The sequence below is a fragment of the Hyperolius riggenbachi genome, chromosome 10 (genome assembly GCF_040937935.1).
Source record: "Hyperolius riggenbachi isolate aHypRig1 chromosome 10, aHypRig1.pri, whole genome shotgun sequence".
NCBI lineage: Eukaryota > Metazoa > Chordata > Amphibia > Anura > Hyperoliidae > Hyperolius > Hyperolius riggenbachi.
Window position 1 is genome coordinate 256,957,638 of NC_090655.1, and position 20,224 is coordinate 256,977,861.

General features: G+C 43.8%; 1 protein-coding gene across 1 annotated transcript; it reads left to right on the forward strand.

The window, feature by feature from the left end:
* The first annotated feature begins 281 nt into the window (after nt 1–281).
* Nucleotides 282–16,839, forward strand: LOC137535302 (zinc finger protein 605-like). Its single transcript, XM_068257133.1, has 3 exons — nt 282–335; nt 10,827–11,772; nt 13,213–16,839. Exons 2-3 carry the CDS (start codon nt 10,896–10,898, stop codon nt 14,511–14,513), a joined length of 2,178 nt encoding a protein of 725 aa, XP_068113234.1. The 5' UTR covers nt 282–335; nt 10,827–10,895; the 3' UTR covers nt 14,514–16,839.
* The last annotated feature ends 3,385 nt before the right edge of the window (nt 16,840–20,224 follow it).

The following is a 20,224-nucleotide window of genomic DNA, read 5'->3' on the forward strand; positions in this document are numbered from 1 at the left end:
AGCAATATATCTGATTATCGGTGATACTGCAGATCATCAATAATCAGGTATATATCTGCATTCTTGGTGATACTGCAGATCACCAATAATCAGATTCTCTCTACGTGCCGACACCGTTCATTACAGACAGAGAATAATAACAATAGTAAGCAGTGGCTGAGTGCAGGCGAGCCCACAAACAGAGGCTGCAGTTAGCCTACTCGCCACAAGATGGCAATCTCACACCTCCCAGGTGGAACGCACAGATAGGAAATAATTACGACTAATACAGGAAGTAATTTAGCAGAGCAGGAAGATAAGTTGCAAGGAGGGGAGAGACTACGTTGTTGGAAAAGGTAATTGTGAAAAGTTCTTGTTACTGTATATACTATCTAATGTATGCCCATTGGGCGTTGCACATGTAGTAGGATAGACTGCAGGGTGGGAGATTAGTACAGACATGGGTATGGGGGAGCAGTGGGGGGATTAGTACAGACATGGGTATGGGGGAGCAGTGGGGGGATTAGTACAGACATGGGTATGGGAGAGCAGTGGGGGGATATAGTACAGACATTGGTATGGGTGAGCAGTGGGGGATTAGTACAGACATGGGTATGGGGGAGCAGTGGGGGATTAGTACAGACATGTGTATGGGGGAGCAGTGGGGGGATATAGTACAGACATTGGTATGGGTGAGCAGTGGGCGATTAGTACAGACATGGGTATGAGGGAGCAGTGGGGAGATTAGTACAGACATGGGTATGGGAGAGCAGTGGGGGATTAGTACAGACATGGGTCTGGGAGAGCAGTGGGGGATTAGTACAGAAATGAGTATGGGTGGGCAGTGGGAGACTAGTACAGACAAGGGTATGGGGGAGAAGTGGGGAGATTAGTACAGACATGGGTATGGGGGAGCAGTGGGGAGATTAGTGCAAACATGAGTATGGGCGAGCAGTGGAGAGATTAGTACAGACATGGGTATGGGGGAGCAGTGGGGGGATTAGTACAGACATGGGTATAGGGGAGCAGTGAGGGGATTAGTACAGACATGGGTATGGGGGAGCAGTGTGGGGGGATTAGTACAGACATGGGTATGGGCGAGCAGTGGGGAGATTAGTACAGACATGGGTATGGGGGAGCAGTGGGGAGATTAGTACAGACATGGGTATAGGGGAGCAGTGAGGGGATTAGTACAGACATGGGTATGGGGGAGCAGTGTGGGGGGATTAGTACAGACATGGGTATGGGCGAGCAGTGGGGAGATTAGTACAGACATGGGTATAGGGGAGCAGTGAGGGGATTAGTACAGACATGGGTATGGGGGAGCAGTGTGGGGGGATTAGTACAGACATGGGTATGGGCGAGCAGTGGGGAGATTAGTACAGACATAGGTATGAGGGTGCAGTGAGGGATTAGTACAGACACGGGTATGGGGGAGCAGTGGGGAGATTAGTACAGACATGGGTATGGGGGAGCAGTGAGGAGATTAGTACAGACATGGGTATGGAGGAGCAGTGAGGAGATTAGTACAGACATGGGTATGGTGAGCAGTGGGGAGATTAGTACAGACATGGGTATGGGGGTGCAGTGGGGGGATTAGTACAGACATGGGTATGGACGAGCAGTGGGGAGATTAGTACAGACATGGGTATGGGGGAGCAGTGGGGGATTAGTACAGACATGGGTATGGGTGAGCAGTGGGGAGATTAGTACAGACATGGGTATGGGGAGCAGTGGGGGGATTAGTACAGACATGGGTATGGGGGAGCAGTGGGGGATTAGTACAGACATGGGTATTGGGGAGTAGTGGAAGGATTAGTACAGACATGGATAATGGGGAGCAGTGGGGAGATTAGTACAGACATGGGTATGGGGGAGCAGTGGGGGGATTAGTACATACATGGGTATGGGGGAGCAGTGGGGGATTAGTACAGACATGGGTATGGGGGAGCAGTGGGGGGATTAGTACAGACATGGGTATGGGGGAGCAGTGGGGAGATTAGTACAGACACGGGTATGGGTGAGCAGTGGGGGATTAGTACAGACATGGGTATGGGGGAGCAGTGGGGGGATTAGTACAGACCTGGGTATGGGGGAGCAGTGGGGGGATTAGTACAGACATGGGTATGGGGGAGCAGTGGGGAGATTAGTACAGACATGGGTATGGGGGAGCAGTGGGGGGATTAGTACAGACATGGGTATGGGGGAGCAGTGGGGGGATTAGTACAGACATGGGTATGGGGGAGCAGTGGGGGGATTAGTACAGACATGGGTATGGGGGAGCAGTGGGGAGATTGGTACAGACATGGGTATGGGAGAGCAGTGGGGGGATTAGTACAGACATGGGTATGGAGAGCAATGGGAGATTAGTACAGACATGGGTATGGGGGAGCAGTGGGGGGATTAGTACAGACATGGGTATGGGGGAGTAGTGGGGGGATTAGTACAGACATGGGTATGGGGGAGCAGTGGGAGGATTAGTACAGACATGGGTATGGGGGAGCAGTGGGGAGATTAGTACAGACATGGGTATGGGGGAGCAGTGGGGAGATTAGTACAGACATGGGTATGGGGGAGCAGTGGGAGATTAGTACAGACATGGGTATGGGGGTGCAGTGAGGGATTAGTACAGACACGGGTATGGGGGAGCAGTGGGGAGATTAGTACATACATGGGTATGGGGGAGCAGTGGGGAGATTGGTACAGACATGGGTATGGGGGAGCAGTGGAGGGATTAGTACATACATGGGTATGGGGGAGCAGTGGGGAGATTGGTACAGACATGGGTATGGGGGAGCAGTGGAGGGATTAGTACAGACATGGGTATGGGGGAGCAGTGGGGGGATTAGTACATACATGGGTATGGGGGAGCAGTGGGGAGATTAGTACAGACATGGGTATGGGGGAGCAGTGGGGAGATTAGTACAGACAGGGGTATGGGAGAGCAGTGGGGGGATTAGTACAGACATGGGAATGGGGAGCAGTGGGGAGATTAGTACAGGCATGGGTATGGGGAGCAGTGGGGGGATTAGTACAGACATGGGTATGGGGGAGCAGTGGGAGGATTAGTACAGACATGGGTATGGGGGAGCAGTGGGAAGATTAGTACAGACATGGGTATGGGGGAGCAGTGGGGAGATTAGTACAGACATGGGTATGGGGGAGCAGTGGGGGATTAGTACAGACATGGGTATGGGGGAGCAGTGGGGGGATTAGTACAGGCACGGGTATGGGTGAGCAGTGGGGGATTAGTACAGACATGGGTATGGGGGAGCAGTGGGGGGATTAGTACAGACATGGGTATGGGGGAGCAGTGGGGGGATTAGTACAGGCATGGGTATGGGAGAGCAGTGGAGAGATTAGTACAGACATAGGTATGAGTGTGCAGTGAGGGATTAGTACAGACATGGGAATGGGAGAGCAGTGGGGAGATTAGTACAGACATGGGTATGGGGAAGCATTGGGAGGATTAATACAGAAATTGGTATGGTTGAGCAGTTGGAAATTAGCAGAGTTGTTCAGTAGTAGAGAACTGTAAACGTTTAAAGAAGATGCTTAGACACAATCTTTGCAGTGTAAAATCATAATCAAAAACTTTTTTTAGGCACAGTACAAAATATTAAAAAAAAACTTTTTTCCATTCGTGTAGATGGTCCTCATGAAAATCAGAAAAGAGCAACTTTCATGAAACCAGAAAGTAGCATAGTCTGACTTGACATAGTGAACATAGCACGGTCAGTACAATGAGCTTAAAGGGGAACTGAAGAGAGAGGTATATGGAGGCTGTCATGTTTATTTCCTTTTAGACAATACCAGTTGCCTGGCAGCCCTGCTGATCCTCTGCCTCTAATACTATTAGCCATAGCCCCTGAACAAGCATGCAGCAGTTCAGGTGTTTCAGTGGTTTAGACTTATAAGTCTGATCTGACAAGACTAGCTGCATGCTTGTTTCTGGTTTTAATCAGATACTACTGCAGAGAAATAGACCAGCAGGGCTGCCAGGCAACTGGTATTGATTAAAAGGAAATAAACATGACAGCCTCCATATACCTCTCTCTTCAGTTCCCCTTTAATAATGGAGTCTAGGTATAGGTAATGACACACGTTCATTTCGGGTTTTTGTTGAAACCCGTCATCAGGCCACCATATATATACAAAGATAGTTCTAGAGAGCCCAGCTTGTATCAAGAGCCAATACTACACGGTAAAGGAGAGGGGGGCATCTGAGCCAACCAGACGCTTTTAACACTATCCCATTGGCAGGTATGATGAACCATGCGGCTACACAGGGAGTGTGGAAATTAGCACAGATGTGGCTAGCTGTATATTGCACTGCTATCTTTCCCCCCCTTGACTGCTTTTTTATTTGTAAGATCTGGGTAAGATCTTGATAGCCTTTCATTCAGCGGTAGATAGATTTTTGTTATCTTGTGGATACACTAATGCCTTTGTGTCCTTCAAGACCTGTTTTTGGAATATGTCCAGTGCTAAACCAGCTAGTGGTGGAAAGGGAGTGATAGAACCCAAGATTTCCATAGTTACCGTCCCTAGGGGGTTGCATGTTTTCCTGCAAACAATTTGTATATGTTTATCTTCCGAATATCACGATAAAGATAGATCGCAAATTGGGTGTAATCAAAAGTTTGGGTAGTTACAAAGTTAAGGCGCTTTTCGCAAGATCTCCAGACAAGGGCCAACAGTTCAACTCCAGATAGGTTGACTACCTGCAACTGATCAGACACAGAGACTTCATCAATCAATTCTGGCCCTTAATAGATACTTTTTTGCACATGTTCTTAGTCTCTTCCTCTTCCCTCTCCTTGTTTTCTTCCTAAAGGGGTGAGTTTGGGTTATTTGCCTTTGCTGTCCCCCTTGGACTCAGAACCCGAGGCTGTGGTCCAAGTGACCTCTCTAGGCTTGTGTGGCTTCCTCTTTTTAGTGATTTTAGGCTTAGGGTCTATCTGGACTCAGTGAAAGAAAATCCTCTTGATCCCTCAAATACTCAATTTGTCCCCTGCCACTTTATGGAGTTGATCCTTCATCCTTCAAATGATTTACAGTGGTTTGCAAAAGTATTCGGCCCCCTTGAAGTTTTCCACATTTTGTCATATTACTACCACAAACATGAATCACTTTTATTGGAATTCCATGTGAAAGACCAATACAAAGTGGTGTACATGTGAGAAGCGGAATGAAAACCATACATGTTTCCAAACATTTAAAAAAAAAAAAAATAACTGCAAAGTGGGGTGTGTGTAATTATTCGGCCCCCTGAGTCTATACTTTGTAGAACCACCTTTTGCTGCGATTACAGCTGCCAGTGTTTTAGGGTATGAGACATTCCAGCTTTGCGCATCTAGAGACTGAAATCCTTGCCCATTCTTCTTTGCAAAACAGCTCCAGCTCAGTCAGATTAGATGGACAGCGTTTGTGAACAGCAGTTTTCAGATCTTGCCACAGATTATCGATTGGATTTAGATCTGGACTTTAACTGGGCCATTCTAACACATGGATATGTTTTGTTGTAAACCATTCCATTGTTGCCCTTGCTTTATGTTTTGGGTTGTTGTCCTGCTGGAAGGTGAACCTCTGCCCCAGTCTCAAGTCTTTTGCAGACTCCAAGAGGTTTTCTTCCAAGATTGCCCTAAATTTGGCTCCATCCATCTTCCCATCAACTCTGACCAGCTTCCCTGTCCCTGCTGAAGAGAAGCACCCCCAGAGCATGATGCTGCCACCATCATGTATTTGACAGTGGGACTGGTGTGTTCAGACTGATGTGCAGTGTTAGTTTTCCACCACACATAGCATTTTGCATTTTGGCCAAAAAGTTCCAGTTTGGTCTCATCTGACCAGAGCACCTTCTTCCACATGTTTGCTGTGTCCCCCATGGCTTGTGGCAAACTGCAAACGGGACTTCTTATGCTTTTCTGTTAACAATGGCTTTCTTCTTGCCGCTCTTCCATACAGGCCAACTTTATGCAGTGCGACTAATAGTTGTCCTATGGACAGATTCCCCCACCTGAGCTGTACATCTCTGCAGCTTGTCCAGAGTCACCATGGGCCTCTTGACTGCATTTCTGATCAGCGCTCTCCTTGTTCGGCCTGTGAGTTGAGGTGGATGGCCTTGTCTTGGTAGGTTTACAGTTGTGCCATACTCCTTCCATTTCTGAATGATCGCTTGAACAGTGCTCCGTGGGATGTGCAACGCTTTGGAAATCTTTTTGTTTCCTAAGCCTGCTTTAAATTTCTCAATAACTTTATCCCTGACCTGTCTTGTGTGTTCTTTGGACTTCATGGTGTTGTTGCTCCCAATATTCTCTTAAACAACCTCTAAGGCCGTCACAGAGCAGCTGTATTTGTACTGGCATTAGATTACACACAGGTGCACTCTATTTAGTCATTAGCACTCATCAGGCAATATCTATGGGCAACTGACTGCACTCAGACCAAAGGGGGCCGAATAATTACGCACACACCACTTTGTAGTTATTAATTTGTAAAAAAATGTTTGGAATCATGTATGATTTTCGTTCCACTTCTCACGTGTACACCACTTTGTATTGGTCTTTCACATGGAATTCCAATAAAATTGATTCATGTCTGTGGCAGTAATATGACAAAATGTGGAAAACTTCAAGGGGGCCGAATACTTTTGCAAACCACTGTATATTTTCCGACTCTGTATCGTGTTCCTGCTCAGAACACTCAAGGGCTAACTCCAACAGCCTCTTAGCATGTTCTAAGTGGGCAGGCTTCCATTTTTCAATAAAGGGAGGATCATCGCGATATTCAGCTGGGGCTCTATAGGAACAAAATCCTCGGGACACGTATCCTTTCTCTTTGTGCTGCTTTAGTGATGCTATAGTCCAAAAAATTCTAACCTCTTTTTCAGAGACCTTTGATAGTTTCTGCTCCAGTTGCCTGGTGTTAAGGGCTCTGTGTTGCGGGCGTTGCTGCACCGTCATCTGAAAAATACGTTTTCCAATCTGATCATTCTGACTGGAAGGTGTCCCCAGGCTCCACCTCTGTGGTTACTATCATGGGTTCAGACTATTTTGAATTAGACGCCTTCTGCATTGGTGCGTAGGGAGTGATGGGGATAAGATGATCAATCAAACACACAAGGCAAAGAAGAGTAACTCCCCGCTCTCTGAACGACAGATGAGATCCAAAAAGTGGTATTGCTCCAACAAATACTGTTCCTCCACATGAAGAACATACAGCCCAAATCCACAATCCAATGGGCACCGGAGTCTTCCAGCAAAGGTTTATTGCACACAAGTGGTAAAAAGTGACCGCAGCAATTTGCAATGAGGTTGGAAAAAATTTTATACATCACCAATACAGGTGGACCCCACACAGTAGCCCTCTGTCCAACAATTGTTTCGCACCTAGCGGTGCTTGATCACAGATCTTACAGCCACCAAGGCAGAGGAATTGTTCAACAACACCATGGATGGGAGGCGTGTACATAAAGCGTGCATTCACCACGCCTACCCCTACTGCCGGCACCAATGTCAGTCTGGCTGGCGTGGATGTGTCACAGGCGTGCGCACAACCACCTTCACCATCGACCGCTGAGTGCCAGTGCACACAGCGTGTGACATCAATGCATCCGCGCCATGGCAACGAGCTTAACAACTCAGTTAGGTATCGCACACTAGACCAAATATATTACCTATCTCGGATTGAAAATTTCCTCGAAACCCTTAGATCTCCTTCAATTAAATTATAAAGCACGGTGGCATAGTGGTTAGCGCTCTCGCCTTGCAGCGCTGGGTCCCCCCGGTTCGAATCCAAGCAAGGTCAACATCTGCAAGGAGTATGTATGTTCTCCCCGTATCTGCGTGGGTTACCTCCGGGGACTCCGGTTTTCTCCCACATCCAAAAAACATACAAATAAGTTAATTGGCTTCCCCCTAGAAATTGGCCCTAGACTACAATAAATACGATAAAGACATAGACATAGGACCCTGGTAGGGATTAGACTGTGAGCTCCTGTGAGGGACAGTTAGTGACAAGACTCTAAATTGTACACAGTGAACAGAGGCGCCAAAAGTATAAGATTAGATTAAATGAGCTTAAAAACCAACTTAAATGGCAAAATTGAAGGAGGAAGTGGTGGTCTTACCTCCCTCAAGCAGACATGACAACGACTGCGATTCAGACAGTCAAACACATTTATTAGGAACTCCAAAAAGAAATGCAAGATCATCAATAATCGGGTATATTCTGCATTCTCGGTGATACTGCAGATCACCGGTAATCAGACCCTCTCTGTGTTACACTGATCGTTACACGTGTGTGTTACACCGATCGTTACACGTGGTGGATGCTGTCCTGCCTTGCATCCTCTACCTGTTCCACTCATTACCCATTACTCTTACGCATGCTTCTCTTAAAGACCTATAAGCTCACATACTTTAGTGTATCTGGAATAACAAAAATAGTAGGCTCAGGAAGTGCACCATGTTCTGGAATAGGTCTTGGGGTGGTCTGCGAGTCCCAGATCTAGTTAGCTATTACAGAGCTGCACCAGGTAGCCCAGCTGGCACAAGTGCATGTGGGTCATGATGTTCCACACTGGTCCCAAATTAAGGATGACCTCCTAGCTTCAGCGTGCCTCAGGGCACTTATCTGGATGCAATGACACTCTCCTGCCAAATATAGAATGATCTCTCCCCTTTTGTTCCACTCTATCTAAACATCTTCAATCCCAGACACCTCAGTTGCTACCAGTTTTTGGTAGCCCTTCCTCCACTCAAGCCCCCCCCCCCCCCCCCCAGGCTTAGAGGGTGGAGCATTTCAGTGGTGGAAAACAAAAGGCTACCGTAATATAAAGCAATTTCTGATTAATGATGCACACCCACTTGATAAACGTTCTCTCAGCTTATCTCCTTTCCACCTCCAAATGTATCATTATCTTTAATCCTGAAGACATGCTTCACCTCAAACCACCCCTAGAACTTGTTTTGAGGCTTAATGTGACCTTAAACCCCTAGAGGTAGGCCTGATTTCATATCTCTATTCAGTGATTTCACAATCCTTAGAAAGGACCAAACATATTCATATGCAACAATGGGAATCTGACCTAGGACTGCAGATGACGAAAATCTGATGGTCGAAATGTTGTCTGACCAAAGGAAGCAGCTATTTCTCACATAGAAACCAAGGGTCCCACACCGGACATACTTGGTCCAGAAAGGCTTCATTCTACATCCCCCACTAAGTCTAATCTGTGTTTCAGGAATTGCGGCCAAGTTGGCACATACTCACATATCTGGTGGTTCTGTTTAATGATGAAGAGAATTTGGTCTCAGGTCTCCTTGCTTATTAACCAAGTTTTGGAAATAACGATTCCGCCTAATCCCTTAAAGGGCAACTGAAGCAACATGGATATGGAGGCTGCCATATTTATTTCCTTTTAAGCAATACCAGTTGCCTGGCTATCCTGCTAATCTTTTGCCTCTAATACTTTTAGCCATAAACCCTGAACAAGTATGCAGCAGATCAGGTGTTTCTGACATTATTGTCAGATCTGAAAGATTAGCTGCATGCTTGTTTCTGGCATTATTCAGACACGACTGCATCCTAAAAGACAAGCAGGACTACCAGGCAACTGTTATTGTATAAAAGGAGATTAATATGGCAGCCTCCATATATTTCTCACTTCAGTTGTCCTTTAAGGCTGCTGTTAGGTGATAAAGCCATAGGATGGAATTGCCCCCATCACCTCCTGGCACAGCACTTAGCCAGGGCTGCCAGGTTACATATCGCTACACAGTGGATTCAGCCTATGCTCCCACTAGAACTTACCAGAAAGATTGTGACTGATCTACTCATCTCTGAGAGATTAACCACTTCAGCCCACAGGCCATTTTACACTTATTGCCAAGAGCCATTTTCACCTGTCAGCACTCTTCCCATTCATTTGGCGATAACTTTATCTCAATGACCTATATCTTTTGGTGGTTTTTTTGACACAAATTGGGCTTTTTGTGGACGATCCTTGTTTTCTGCACTTACTTTATTTTCTAAGCATTTTATATGGGAAAAAAAAGAAAAAAATACACTTTCTACAATTTTACCCCCTACAGTTTTAAAATAAGCAATGCTACTATAAATAAAACCCACACATTGTATTTGCCCGTTAGTCCCGCTTATCACATTTAAGTTATGTTTCTAATACAATGTATGTCGACAATTTATTGTTTTGAAATAATAGTGTATTTTTTCTGTTTAAGTTTTTTTTTTGTATCTGGCCAATAATTATAAGCCCCTATTTACTAATATAACTGTAGTATACCCTCATGACATGCATATTAAAGTCCCTAAGGCAAACTTTTTTTCGGGGGGGGGTTGTCGTCCAGATAGAACAAAGTGGTTAATAACAATTGCCAATGACACTATGGACATATTCACTAACACCTGTCAGTCCTGGCTCTCTTTCGCTGAGGGTGATGGACTTAGAGCTTGTGCGTTTTCTGTATAAAGCCATCATTTTGCTACCCCTTACATCAATGTCCCCTTTATGTAATGCTTGTGGCTAGAGCCAATATTTTGTAAACAAGACTATGAATAACTTAATTATACACCAAGTGAAATTATCCTTACAATGTTATAATTTGCTTCACATTGTAAGACATGTTATCGTTCAAGTTTGTCCCTATGAGACAGTTATACGCTTTTTTTGCTTATAATGTACATTACTTGCTTATAATGTACATTACTTTTTGTCAAAAATAAAACTCTTTGAAATGAAGAAGGGGGGGCTGCAGGTAGGACACAAGGGGAAGCACTGCTATCTGTGTATAAATACTAAATTATCTCTCATTTTATGTACTTAGGGTGGAAAACATGTGAATGCTGGGATTAAAGAGAAAAAGGATACATATGTGAGGAGTGATCAGCAGTCTATGGAGGAGGGTGACATGATGAGGACAATTAAAGAGGAAGAAGAAGAGACGTATGTGAGGAGTGATTGGCAGTCTATGGAGGAGGGTGACATGACAGGGTCAATTAAAGAAGAAGAGACATATGTGAAGAGTGATCAGCTGTCTGTGGAAAGGTGTGGCATGATGAGGACAATTAAAGAGGAAGAAGAGACGTATGTGAGGAGTGATCAGCAATCTATGGAGAAGGGTGTAATAATGAGCACAATTAAAGAGAAAGAAGAAGAGACGTATGTGAGGAATGATCAGCAGTCTATGGAGGAGGGTGACATGATGAGGGCATATAAAGAGGAAGAAGAAGAGATGTATGTGAGGAGTGATCAGCAATCTATGGAGGATGGTGTAATAATGAGGACAATTAAAGAGGAAGAAGAAGAGACGTATGTGAAGAGTGATCAGCAATCTATGGAGGATGGTGTAATAATGAGGACAATTAAAGAGGAAGAAGAGACATATGTGAGGAGTGATCAACAGTCTATGGAGGAGGGAGACGTGATGAGGACAAATAAAGAGGAAGAAAATGAGACATATGTGAGGGGTGATCAGCAGTCTACAGAGGAGAATGACATGATGAGGACATATAAAGAGGAAGAAAATGAGACATATGTGAGGGGTGATCAGCAGTCTACGGAGGAATGTGACATGATGAGGACAGTTAAAGAGGAAGAAGAAGAGACATATGTGAAGAGTGATCAGCAATCTATGGGAGAGGGTAACACGATGAGGACAATTAAAGAGGAAGAAGAAGAGACGAATGTGAGGGGTGATCAGCAGGCTGTGGAGGAGGGCAACATGATGAGGGCAGCTAAAGAGCAAGACATTATTACAGGGATGAGTAGTGGTGAGTAATAAACATTAGATATTGAACAGACACATTAAGTAATATGTTTCTGCTGAGCACAGCATAGATCATATGAAGCCAGTAAGTGGGGGAGGGGCTGTTAGAATGTAAGTGATGTTTGGGGAGGGGAGACTGAATATCAAGGTAGTTAAAAAGTCAATATACTAAAACAACTATATCAAGTACAATTCTGCCTTCCTGTATAGAAAGAATTTGAACAATGATTGCACCAGTGGCGTACCTAGGGAATTTGACACCCAGTGCTGATTATTTACAGACAAGAAACTTCTGAAGTACTAAACACCTCCTGCCACCTCTCCCTGCTTATGTCCCAGCTGCAGCACAGCAATCATTCTCTCTACTCACCCTGCTGCTCTACACATTCACTCACTGCAGGCTGTGTATAGAGAGTGAGGAAACATATTGCCCACGGGACAGGAAGAGGGAGAGGTGCTATATCTAGTGCAGGAAGTAGTACAGTCCCTTACACTGCCTGCTGCTATTTTTAAGAATGTTGCCCAAACTATGACAAAGGTCCCAGGTGGAAGAACACAGTGACTGAGCACCACAGTGGCACCCTTAGCCATGGCTCCATCCGGTGCTGTGAGCACCTGTAGCTTTATGGTAGGTACGCCACTGGATGTCACTTCCAAGATGAATGAGACAGCAAATGCATTAAACTTCCCCAAAAGTCAGAAGTGAGAGTGGGTAGGAGAAAGCATAATGAGGCAACGGGGTACAGGAGGGTCACAATGGGACATGAAGAGGAAAAGCTGTGGCCCAGAAGGACAAAAAGGGGCTCTGAAGGGGCACAGAGCAACAGGAGGAGGCACTGAGGGGCATAGAATGACAAGAGGAGGCACTGAGGGGCACAGAATGACAGAGGAGGCACTGAGGGGCACAAAATGACAGGATGAGGCACTGAGGGGCACAGAATGACAGGAGGAGGCACTGAAGGGCACAGAATGACAGGAAGCACTGAGGGACACAGAATGACAGGATGAGGCACTGAGGGCACAGAATCACAGGAGGAGACACTGAAAGGCACAGAATGACAGGAGGGGACACTGAGGAGCACAGTACAGCAGAAGGAGACACTGAGGGGCACAGATACACTGGAGGGGGCACTGAGGAGCACAGAACAGCAGGAGGAGGCACAGAATGACAGGAGGAGGCACTGAGGGGCACAGAATGACAGGAGGAGGCACTAAGAGACAGTTTTAAGGCAAAGTTATTATCATGTGCTTGGCTGTTTGTAATGAGCACAACCTTCTGTAGTTCTCTGTCAGGCTCATAACTAGTGTTGGTCAGTGACATGCCAATAACTCTAAGATGGTGCTAATTGCATGCTAATTATTTGTAAAGCTATGCATAAACTTGGAATTCTCAGCAGCTCACTGACCGTCCCAACAAGAAGTGATGATGTTTCTCTATTTGCAGGGCGGAGTCCCGGCATCAGGAACCTCTCAGAGACTCGTCTCTCTGTATCCACAGACTGTACAACGGATGATGATGATGTCACTGGAAGGGAGTCTCCTGCAGATATCCTGGTTACCCCAAATATTCCCCCAGACTCCTCTCACCTGTCTAACCCTGAGGGGCCTCCTACCCAGCACAGCTCTCCCCCTGCTGGAGGGGCTTATTCCTGTTCCGAGTGTGGGAAATGTTTTGTTTGGAAATCTGCTCTTGTCAGACATAAGAGGTCTCACACTGGTGAGAAGCCCTATTCATGTGCTGAGTGTGGGAAATCTTTTATACAGAAATCAGACCTTGTCATACATGAGAGAACTCATACTGTTGAGAAGCCCTATAACTGTGCTGAGTGTGGGAAAGGTTTTATACAGAAATCACATCTTGTCATACATGAGAGATCTCACTCTGGTGATAAGTCTTATTCATGTACGGAGTGTGGGAAATGTTTTGTACAGAAATCTAAACTTGTTACACATGAGAGATCTCACACAGGTGAGAAATCCTATTCATGTGCTGAGTGTGGGAAATGTTTTGTTTGGAAATCAGCTCTTGTCAGACATGAGAGATCCCATGCTGGTGAGAAGCCCTATTCATGTGCTGAGTGTGGGAAATGCTTCATACAGAAAGGGCTACTTGTCAGACATGAGAGATCGCACACGGGTGAGAAGCCCTATTCATGTGCTGAGTGTGGGAAATGTTTTGCATTGAAATCACGCCTTGTCACACATCAGAGATCCCACACTGGCGAAAAGCCTTATTCTTGTGCCAAGTGTGGGAAATGTTTTGGGCTTAAATCACATCTTCTGAGTCACGAGAGATCTCACACTGGCGAGAAGCCCTTTTCATGTACTGCATGTGGGAAATGTTTTGGTTTTAAGTCACATCTTATTAGTCATGAGAGGACTCACACTGGTGAAAAGCCGTATTCATGTACTGAGTGTGGGAAAGCTTTCAGTGATAAAGCAAACCTTGTCAGGCATGAGAGATCTCACACTGGTGAAAAGCCATATTCATGTGCTGAGTGTGGGAAATGTTTTGTACAGAAATCAGTGCTTGACACCCATGAGAGAGTTCACACCGGTGAGAAGCCTTACTCATGTGCTGCATGTGGGAAACGTTTTGCGCTTAAATCGCACCTTATCAGTCATGGGAGATCTCACACTGGTGAGAAGCCTTATAGATGTGCCGAGTGTGGGAAATGTTTTGCACATAGAACAAATCTTGTCAGACATGAGAGATCTCATACTGGTGAAACCCTGTATTTATGAGCTGAGTGAGGGAATTGTTTTACACAGAAATAGCTTGTCAGACATGAAAGCTTACACACTGGTGGGAAGCATTATTCGTGTACTGAGTGTGGTACTTGCGCATTATCCCATCTAGCAGGACACATGTAAACAGTTTGTCAGTTACACAGGCTGTGAAATAGTACACAACACTTCTCCAACAGCTGATTCGTCACTGCACAGCAGCTGCTCTGTTCCCTGAGAAGTGACATTACTTAAAGCGGATCTGAGATTAAAAACTAACTATGACAAGTAACTTGTCTATATATCTTATCTAAAGTTTACATAGTTTGCACAGCAAGTATAGCTGCAAACAGCTTCAATGGTTTTTGATTATTTATTCCTGTGATACAATGAGGGCAGCCATGTTCTGTTTGTCACATTACACACAGGCAAGCTGATAGTATCTCCAGCCCTACGCCTGTAAAAACTTCACTCCTCCCTCCTCCCCTCTGCCTCTGAAATCTCCAGCTAGTAACCTCCACCTCCTCCTGCCCAGACTGAGCTCCCATAAGCCCTTGGACTGAGTTCCAAGTCTCTCTGAAAAGCTGTGGTCGAGGCTTGTTTAGTTTATAGGGAAGTAGAGTATTTAAACAAAAAACAAAAAATGTATTTGGCTTGAGGAATGCCCTATAAACTATATGAAAGGAACACAATTATGCAATTAATAAAAGTTTATCTCAGATCCTCTTTTAACAGCCTGCATTCTTGTTCAATAGAGGTGCTGTGGCGCCTCATAGTGGACAGAAGTGAAAAGTTCCTATGAATGCAATGGTATATTAAATACATTATTATTATTATTATTAGTTAGTATTTATATAGCGCCGACATCTCGCTGTACAGTATATATATATTGTCTTGTCACTAACTGTCCCTCAAAGGAGCTCACAATCTAATCCCTACTATTATCATATGTCTATGTATGTATATTATGTAGTGTAAGTACTGTAGTCTAGGGCCAATTTAGGAGTGAGCCAATTAACTTATCTGTATGTTTTTGGGAAGTGGGAGGAAACCGGAGTACCCGGAGTAAACCCACGCAGACACGGGGAGAACATACAAACTCCTTGCAGATGGTGCCCTGGCTGGGATTTGAACCAGGGACCCAGCGCTGCAAGGCAAGAGCGCTAAGCACTACGCCACCGTGCTGCCCTACATGAATATTAAACATGTTTATTTAAGTAACAAAATACAGAACATCATTTCAATTTGGGGAAAAATTAGTTTAATACAGAAATCAGCTATAAACAATTTAATAAGCCACAGGCAATAAATATTCAGTTTTTAATGAAAAAATTCCAAATAGCCTGTAAAATGGCAATAGATAAGTCATCTTCTTTATGGAGTTTGCCCCACATGAATGGTTTAATACAGAAATTTCACCACGTGAATTAATTCAGAGAGTGTTCATAGGGCATAGCTACTCTATGTTCATATGGCATGAGTATTCCGTTTTCAAGGGGAAAGTCCCGAATAGCTAATAAAATTGTAATAAATAAGTCTTCTTTGTGCAGTCTGTTCCACATGAATTCGCTGCGATAGGACTCCAGATGCTGACGCACCGTTCCTCTTTTTTTTTGTTCCGCCATTTGGCTTGGCCCCACAAACGTTCTATATTTTGCGTGTGAACACCTGTGCTTTGATCAATGCAATTGTAAAGGTGGCCACACACCACACAATTTTTTAAATATCTGTTCAATTCAAGAATTGCAATCAATTTTTCAGACTAATTGTAACATTTCAAAAATATGACCAATGTGCCACACCCCTATCTTAATTTTTTTCCCCAAATATGATAACAATGATTGGAAACTCTGAGAAAATTGCTGGGGTGTGTATATTAATAAATTGACATTCTAACACACACCATACAATCTTAAAGGATACCCCAACTGAAATGTGACATAATGAGATAGACATGTGTATGTACAGTGCCTAGCACCTAGGTTCTCAACATGCAGTACGCGTACCCCAGGGGGTACTTCTGATGGGTCCAGGGGGTACTCGGGCTTGATATACTTAACCAAGAATAACAAATTTAGAGATTTAGAAAATCATAATTCCTATTTAAACAACATCAAATTAGTATTTTAGCTAATTAAAAGCAATAATAAATGCTTGCACATTGTTTAGAACCAATTATCATGTACTACGATTAAATATATATTTGTCAAGGGGTACTTGTGATCATGTTTACTGTGCTAGGGGGTACTCGATGAGTACAGGGTTTTAAAAGGGGTACACACTTATAAAATGTTGAGAAACACTGGCCTAGCACACAGATAACTATGCTGTGTTCCCTTTTTTCTTTCTCTGCCTGAAAGTGTTAAATATCAGGTATGTAAGTGGCTGACTCAGTCCTGACTCAGACAGGAAGTGACTACAGTGTGACCCTCACTGATAAGAAATTCCCCTTTTTTACCTCTTTCTTGCTCTCAGAAGCCATTTTCTGCTAGAAAAGTGTATTATAGTTGGAATTTCTTATCAGTGAGGGTCACACTGTAGTCACTTCCTGTTTGAGTCAGGACTGAGTCAGCCACTTACATACCTGATATTTAACTCTTTCAGGCAGAGAAAGAAAAAAAGGAACACAGCATAGTTATCTGTGTGCTAGGCACTGTACATACACATGTCTATCTCATTATGTCACATTTCAGTTGTGGTATCCTTTAAGAAAAATTGGAAGAAAAATTTCCAGCATTCCGGATCGATAAAAAAAACGGGAAGTCCGATCAGATTTTTCAGTCGAATGGAAAAAAAAGCTTTTCATTTTTTTCTGGAGATCCGATCATTTTTATCGTGTGGCCAACTTAATTGTGGTTCACTTTGAAATGCTGAAATCCAGCAGCCTCCAGTTCCTCGGTGCGATACACCTTCCATGAATCAGAGTAAATAGTGGATCAATCTTGTATGTTGTTTTTTATGTCCTCTATAAGAGTAAACCACTCCTGTCTGGAAATCCTATATAATAAAACCCTACTGTCTCTGCGTCCCATGTCCCATCTGCACTCTGCGCATGGGCAGGGAAACAGAGACAGGGGGAGTGACGTGAGCCAAGGGGCGGGCTCGGGCGGGCGTACGCGGCTCTGGTGTGTGCACGGTGGGCGCAAGCGCAATGAAGACCTAGCCTGTTTTTAAATGGGCTTAGGTCCACTAGTAGAATAATAAAACATTCATTAGTTTCACAACACAGTACTCCAAATAGCCATTGCTGTGGCAGAACTCATCCTGCATTGTCCTTCCGGCGTGTGAAAAGGATTTCATCAACTTTATTTGGGCCTCCGATTTTGCATGACACTCGAGAGAGAAGACTTGCTGTACATATTTTTCTCATGTAATTATTCCAGTCAATGGCTGTTTTATCTGAATGTCAATCTGCTCTCTCCCCCATTCGATAGATATTAGCTCTTTGGTTCAGCTGTAAATGAATCTTAGCACAGTTAAAAAAGGCGGTTTGGAACCCTCATGCCACGTTCCCTTCCTTAAAGCTACATTTTTTGTTGCAATCTTTTACCTTACCGTTGTTTTACCTTGCCACTTTTATCACTGTTTGCTGCTTTTTTGGATGTAAAATTCCACGGGGTGGCCATTTGTGCAAACCTTTTCACATGGAAGTATCTTAAAGGATTGAAAATAACGTATTGCCTCCTCCTCTGTGGACGGTAAGTCCCAAATTTTCATCACTGTAGACGAATTTCTACAGAGGTTGCATTTGAAGATGACTGTGTTGATGTCTGCAGTGTTGTGGGGTGATGTCTGAAGTAGCACAGTGAGCAACACCCTAAAAAAAACTTTATTGACAATGTCTGATGATTGACAGATACTGTGGTTACATACTTCTATGTCTCTGAATGGATTCATGTGGTGCAATTTCTGTATTAAACCATTCATGTGGCGCAAATGCCATAAATAAGATGATTTATCTATTGCCATTTTACAGGCTATTAGAGAATTTATGATGTTCTGTATTTTATTACCTAACCACTTAAGGACCACAGACTTTACACCCCCCCCCCCCCCTTTCCCAAGGACCAGGCTATTTTTTACAAATTAGGCCACTGCAGCTTTAAGGGATCGCTGCAGGGCCGTACAACTCAGTACACAAGTGGTTCTCCCACTCCTTTTCTGCCCACCAAACAGAGCTTTCTGTTGGTGGGCTCCGATCCCTGATGGGATGCTTATTTATTTATTTGTTTGTTTTTATTTTATTTTTATAAATGTGCTATTTTTAAAAAATGTGTTTTACTATAGACCTGCCCTCCCTCCCGCCAGCCAATCCCTGCGATCAGCTCTCATAGACATCAGCCTATGAGAGCCGATTGCTCTTGTGCCTGCAGAGGGGACAACCAAATGACAAGGCTGTCCTCAGTACAGGGCTGCTGTACATTGCAGCTCTGTACAATGTAAATATACGGTGTCAATATAAACTTTTGCCATCCTAACACTCTCCTAGCGGCGATCGCCACTGGTAGACTGATGATGGAGCGGAGCATGATCCCCTGCAATCTCCGCCAGGACTTCACACCAATTGCTGTTGAGTGGTCTTGGGCCTGCAGCTGTGTCCAATTGGTGTGGTGCGGTCGTTAAGTAGTTAAATAAATGTGTTCAATCTTCATGTATTTAATATACTGTACATTGCATTCATAGGAACTTTTCACTTCTGTCCACTAAGAGGCGCCACAGCACTTCTATTGAAGGAGAATGCAGGCTGTTTAGTAACATCACTTCACAGGGAACAGAGCAGCTGCTGTGCAGTGACGAATCAGCTGTTGGAGAAGGGTTGTGTACACTTTCCCAGCTACTATTTATCACACCTAAATGGTCTATATATTGTTTTTTTTAAAAAAAATACTAAGACTTTCAGTGGGTGATATTCTTGTTTAGTAATTACCTTATTTTGTATGCATTTTAAGGAGAAAATAAGGGGAAATTATAGCTGTACAATAAACAGTGCTAACTATTAGTTAAACCCACACATTGTATTTACTTATCCATCCTGGTTATTACAGCATTTACTGTAGACTATGTTCCTTGTACAATGTATGGTGACATTATAGTATTTAGAAATAAAGGTTTCTTTTTCGTGTTTTGTGTTTTTTGCTTTCTCATTGTACACTATCAATGATTACAAGACCTTATTTGCAAACGTAATAATAATAATATACACTCGTGGTATACATATTTAAAAAGCCAAGCTCCTAAGGTAACAATAAATGTATTTTCTTATATATTCTGTCACTTTGTTTTAATTTTACAAGTCTTTTATTGTGGTACAAAATATGCAAAAATGTAATTGCTTTTGATTCAGTTTGTGGCTAAAAAGAATACACAAGACATGGGCCTCAACCCTAAAACACTCAAAATCTATTCTACTACTTATCACGGTTAAAATGTTACTACATATGTCTCTTGTAGTTTTGCTTAAACTTTCCCAAAGTTGATCATACTTTTGAAAATTACATTTTATGTCGGATTGAGTTTGTCCCTACCTATTTTCTATTTGACATAGGCCCAAGCTTTAAAACACACCAAAATGTATTCTATAACACGTCATGGTTAAAATGATACCACGTGTGCCTCATTTAGTGAAAAACTGGTAATACACTCTCCACAACTACACTGTAAGTACACATACGTCCAGTTTGCATTAAGTGGTTAAATGATAAAGACCTGCTTCATACTATGCCATTCAC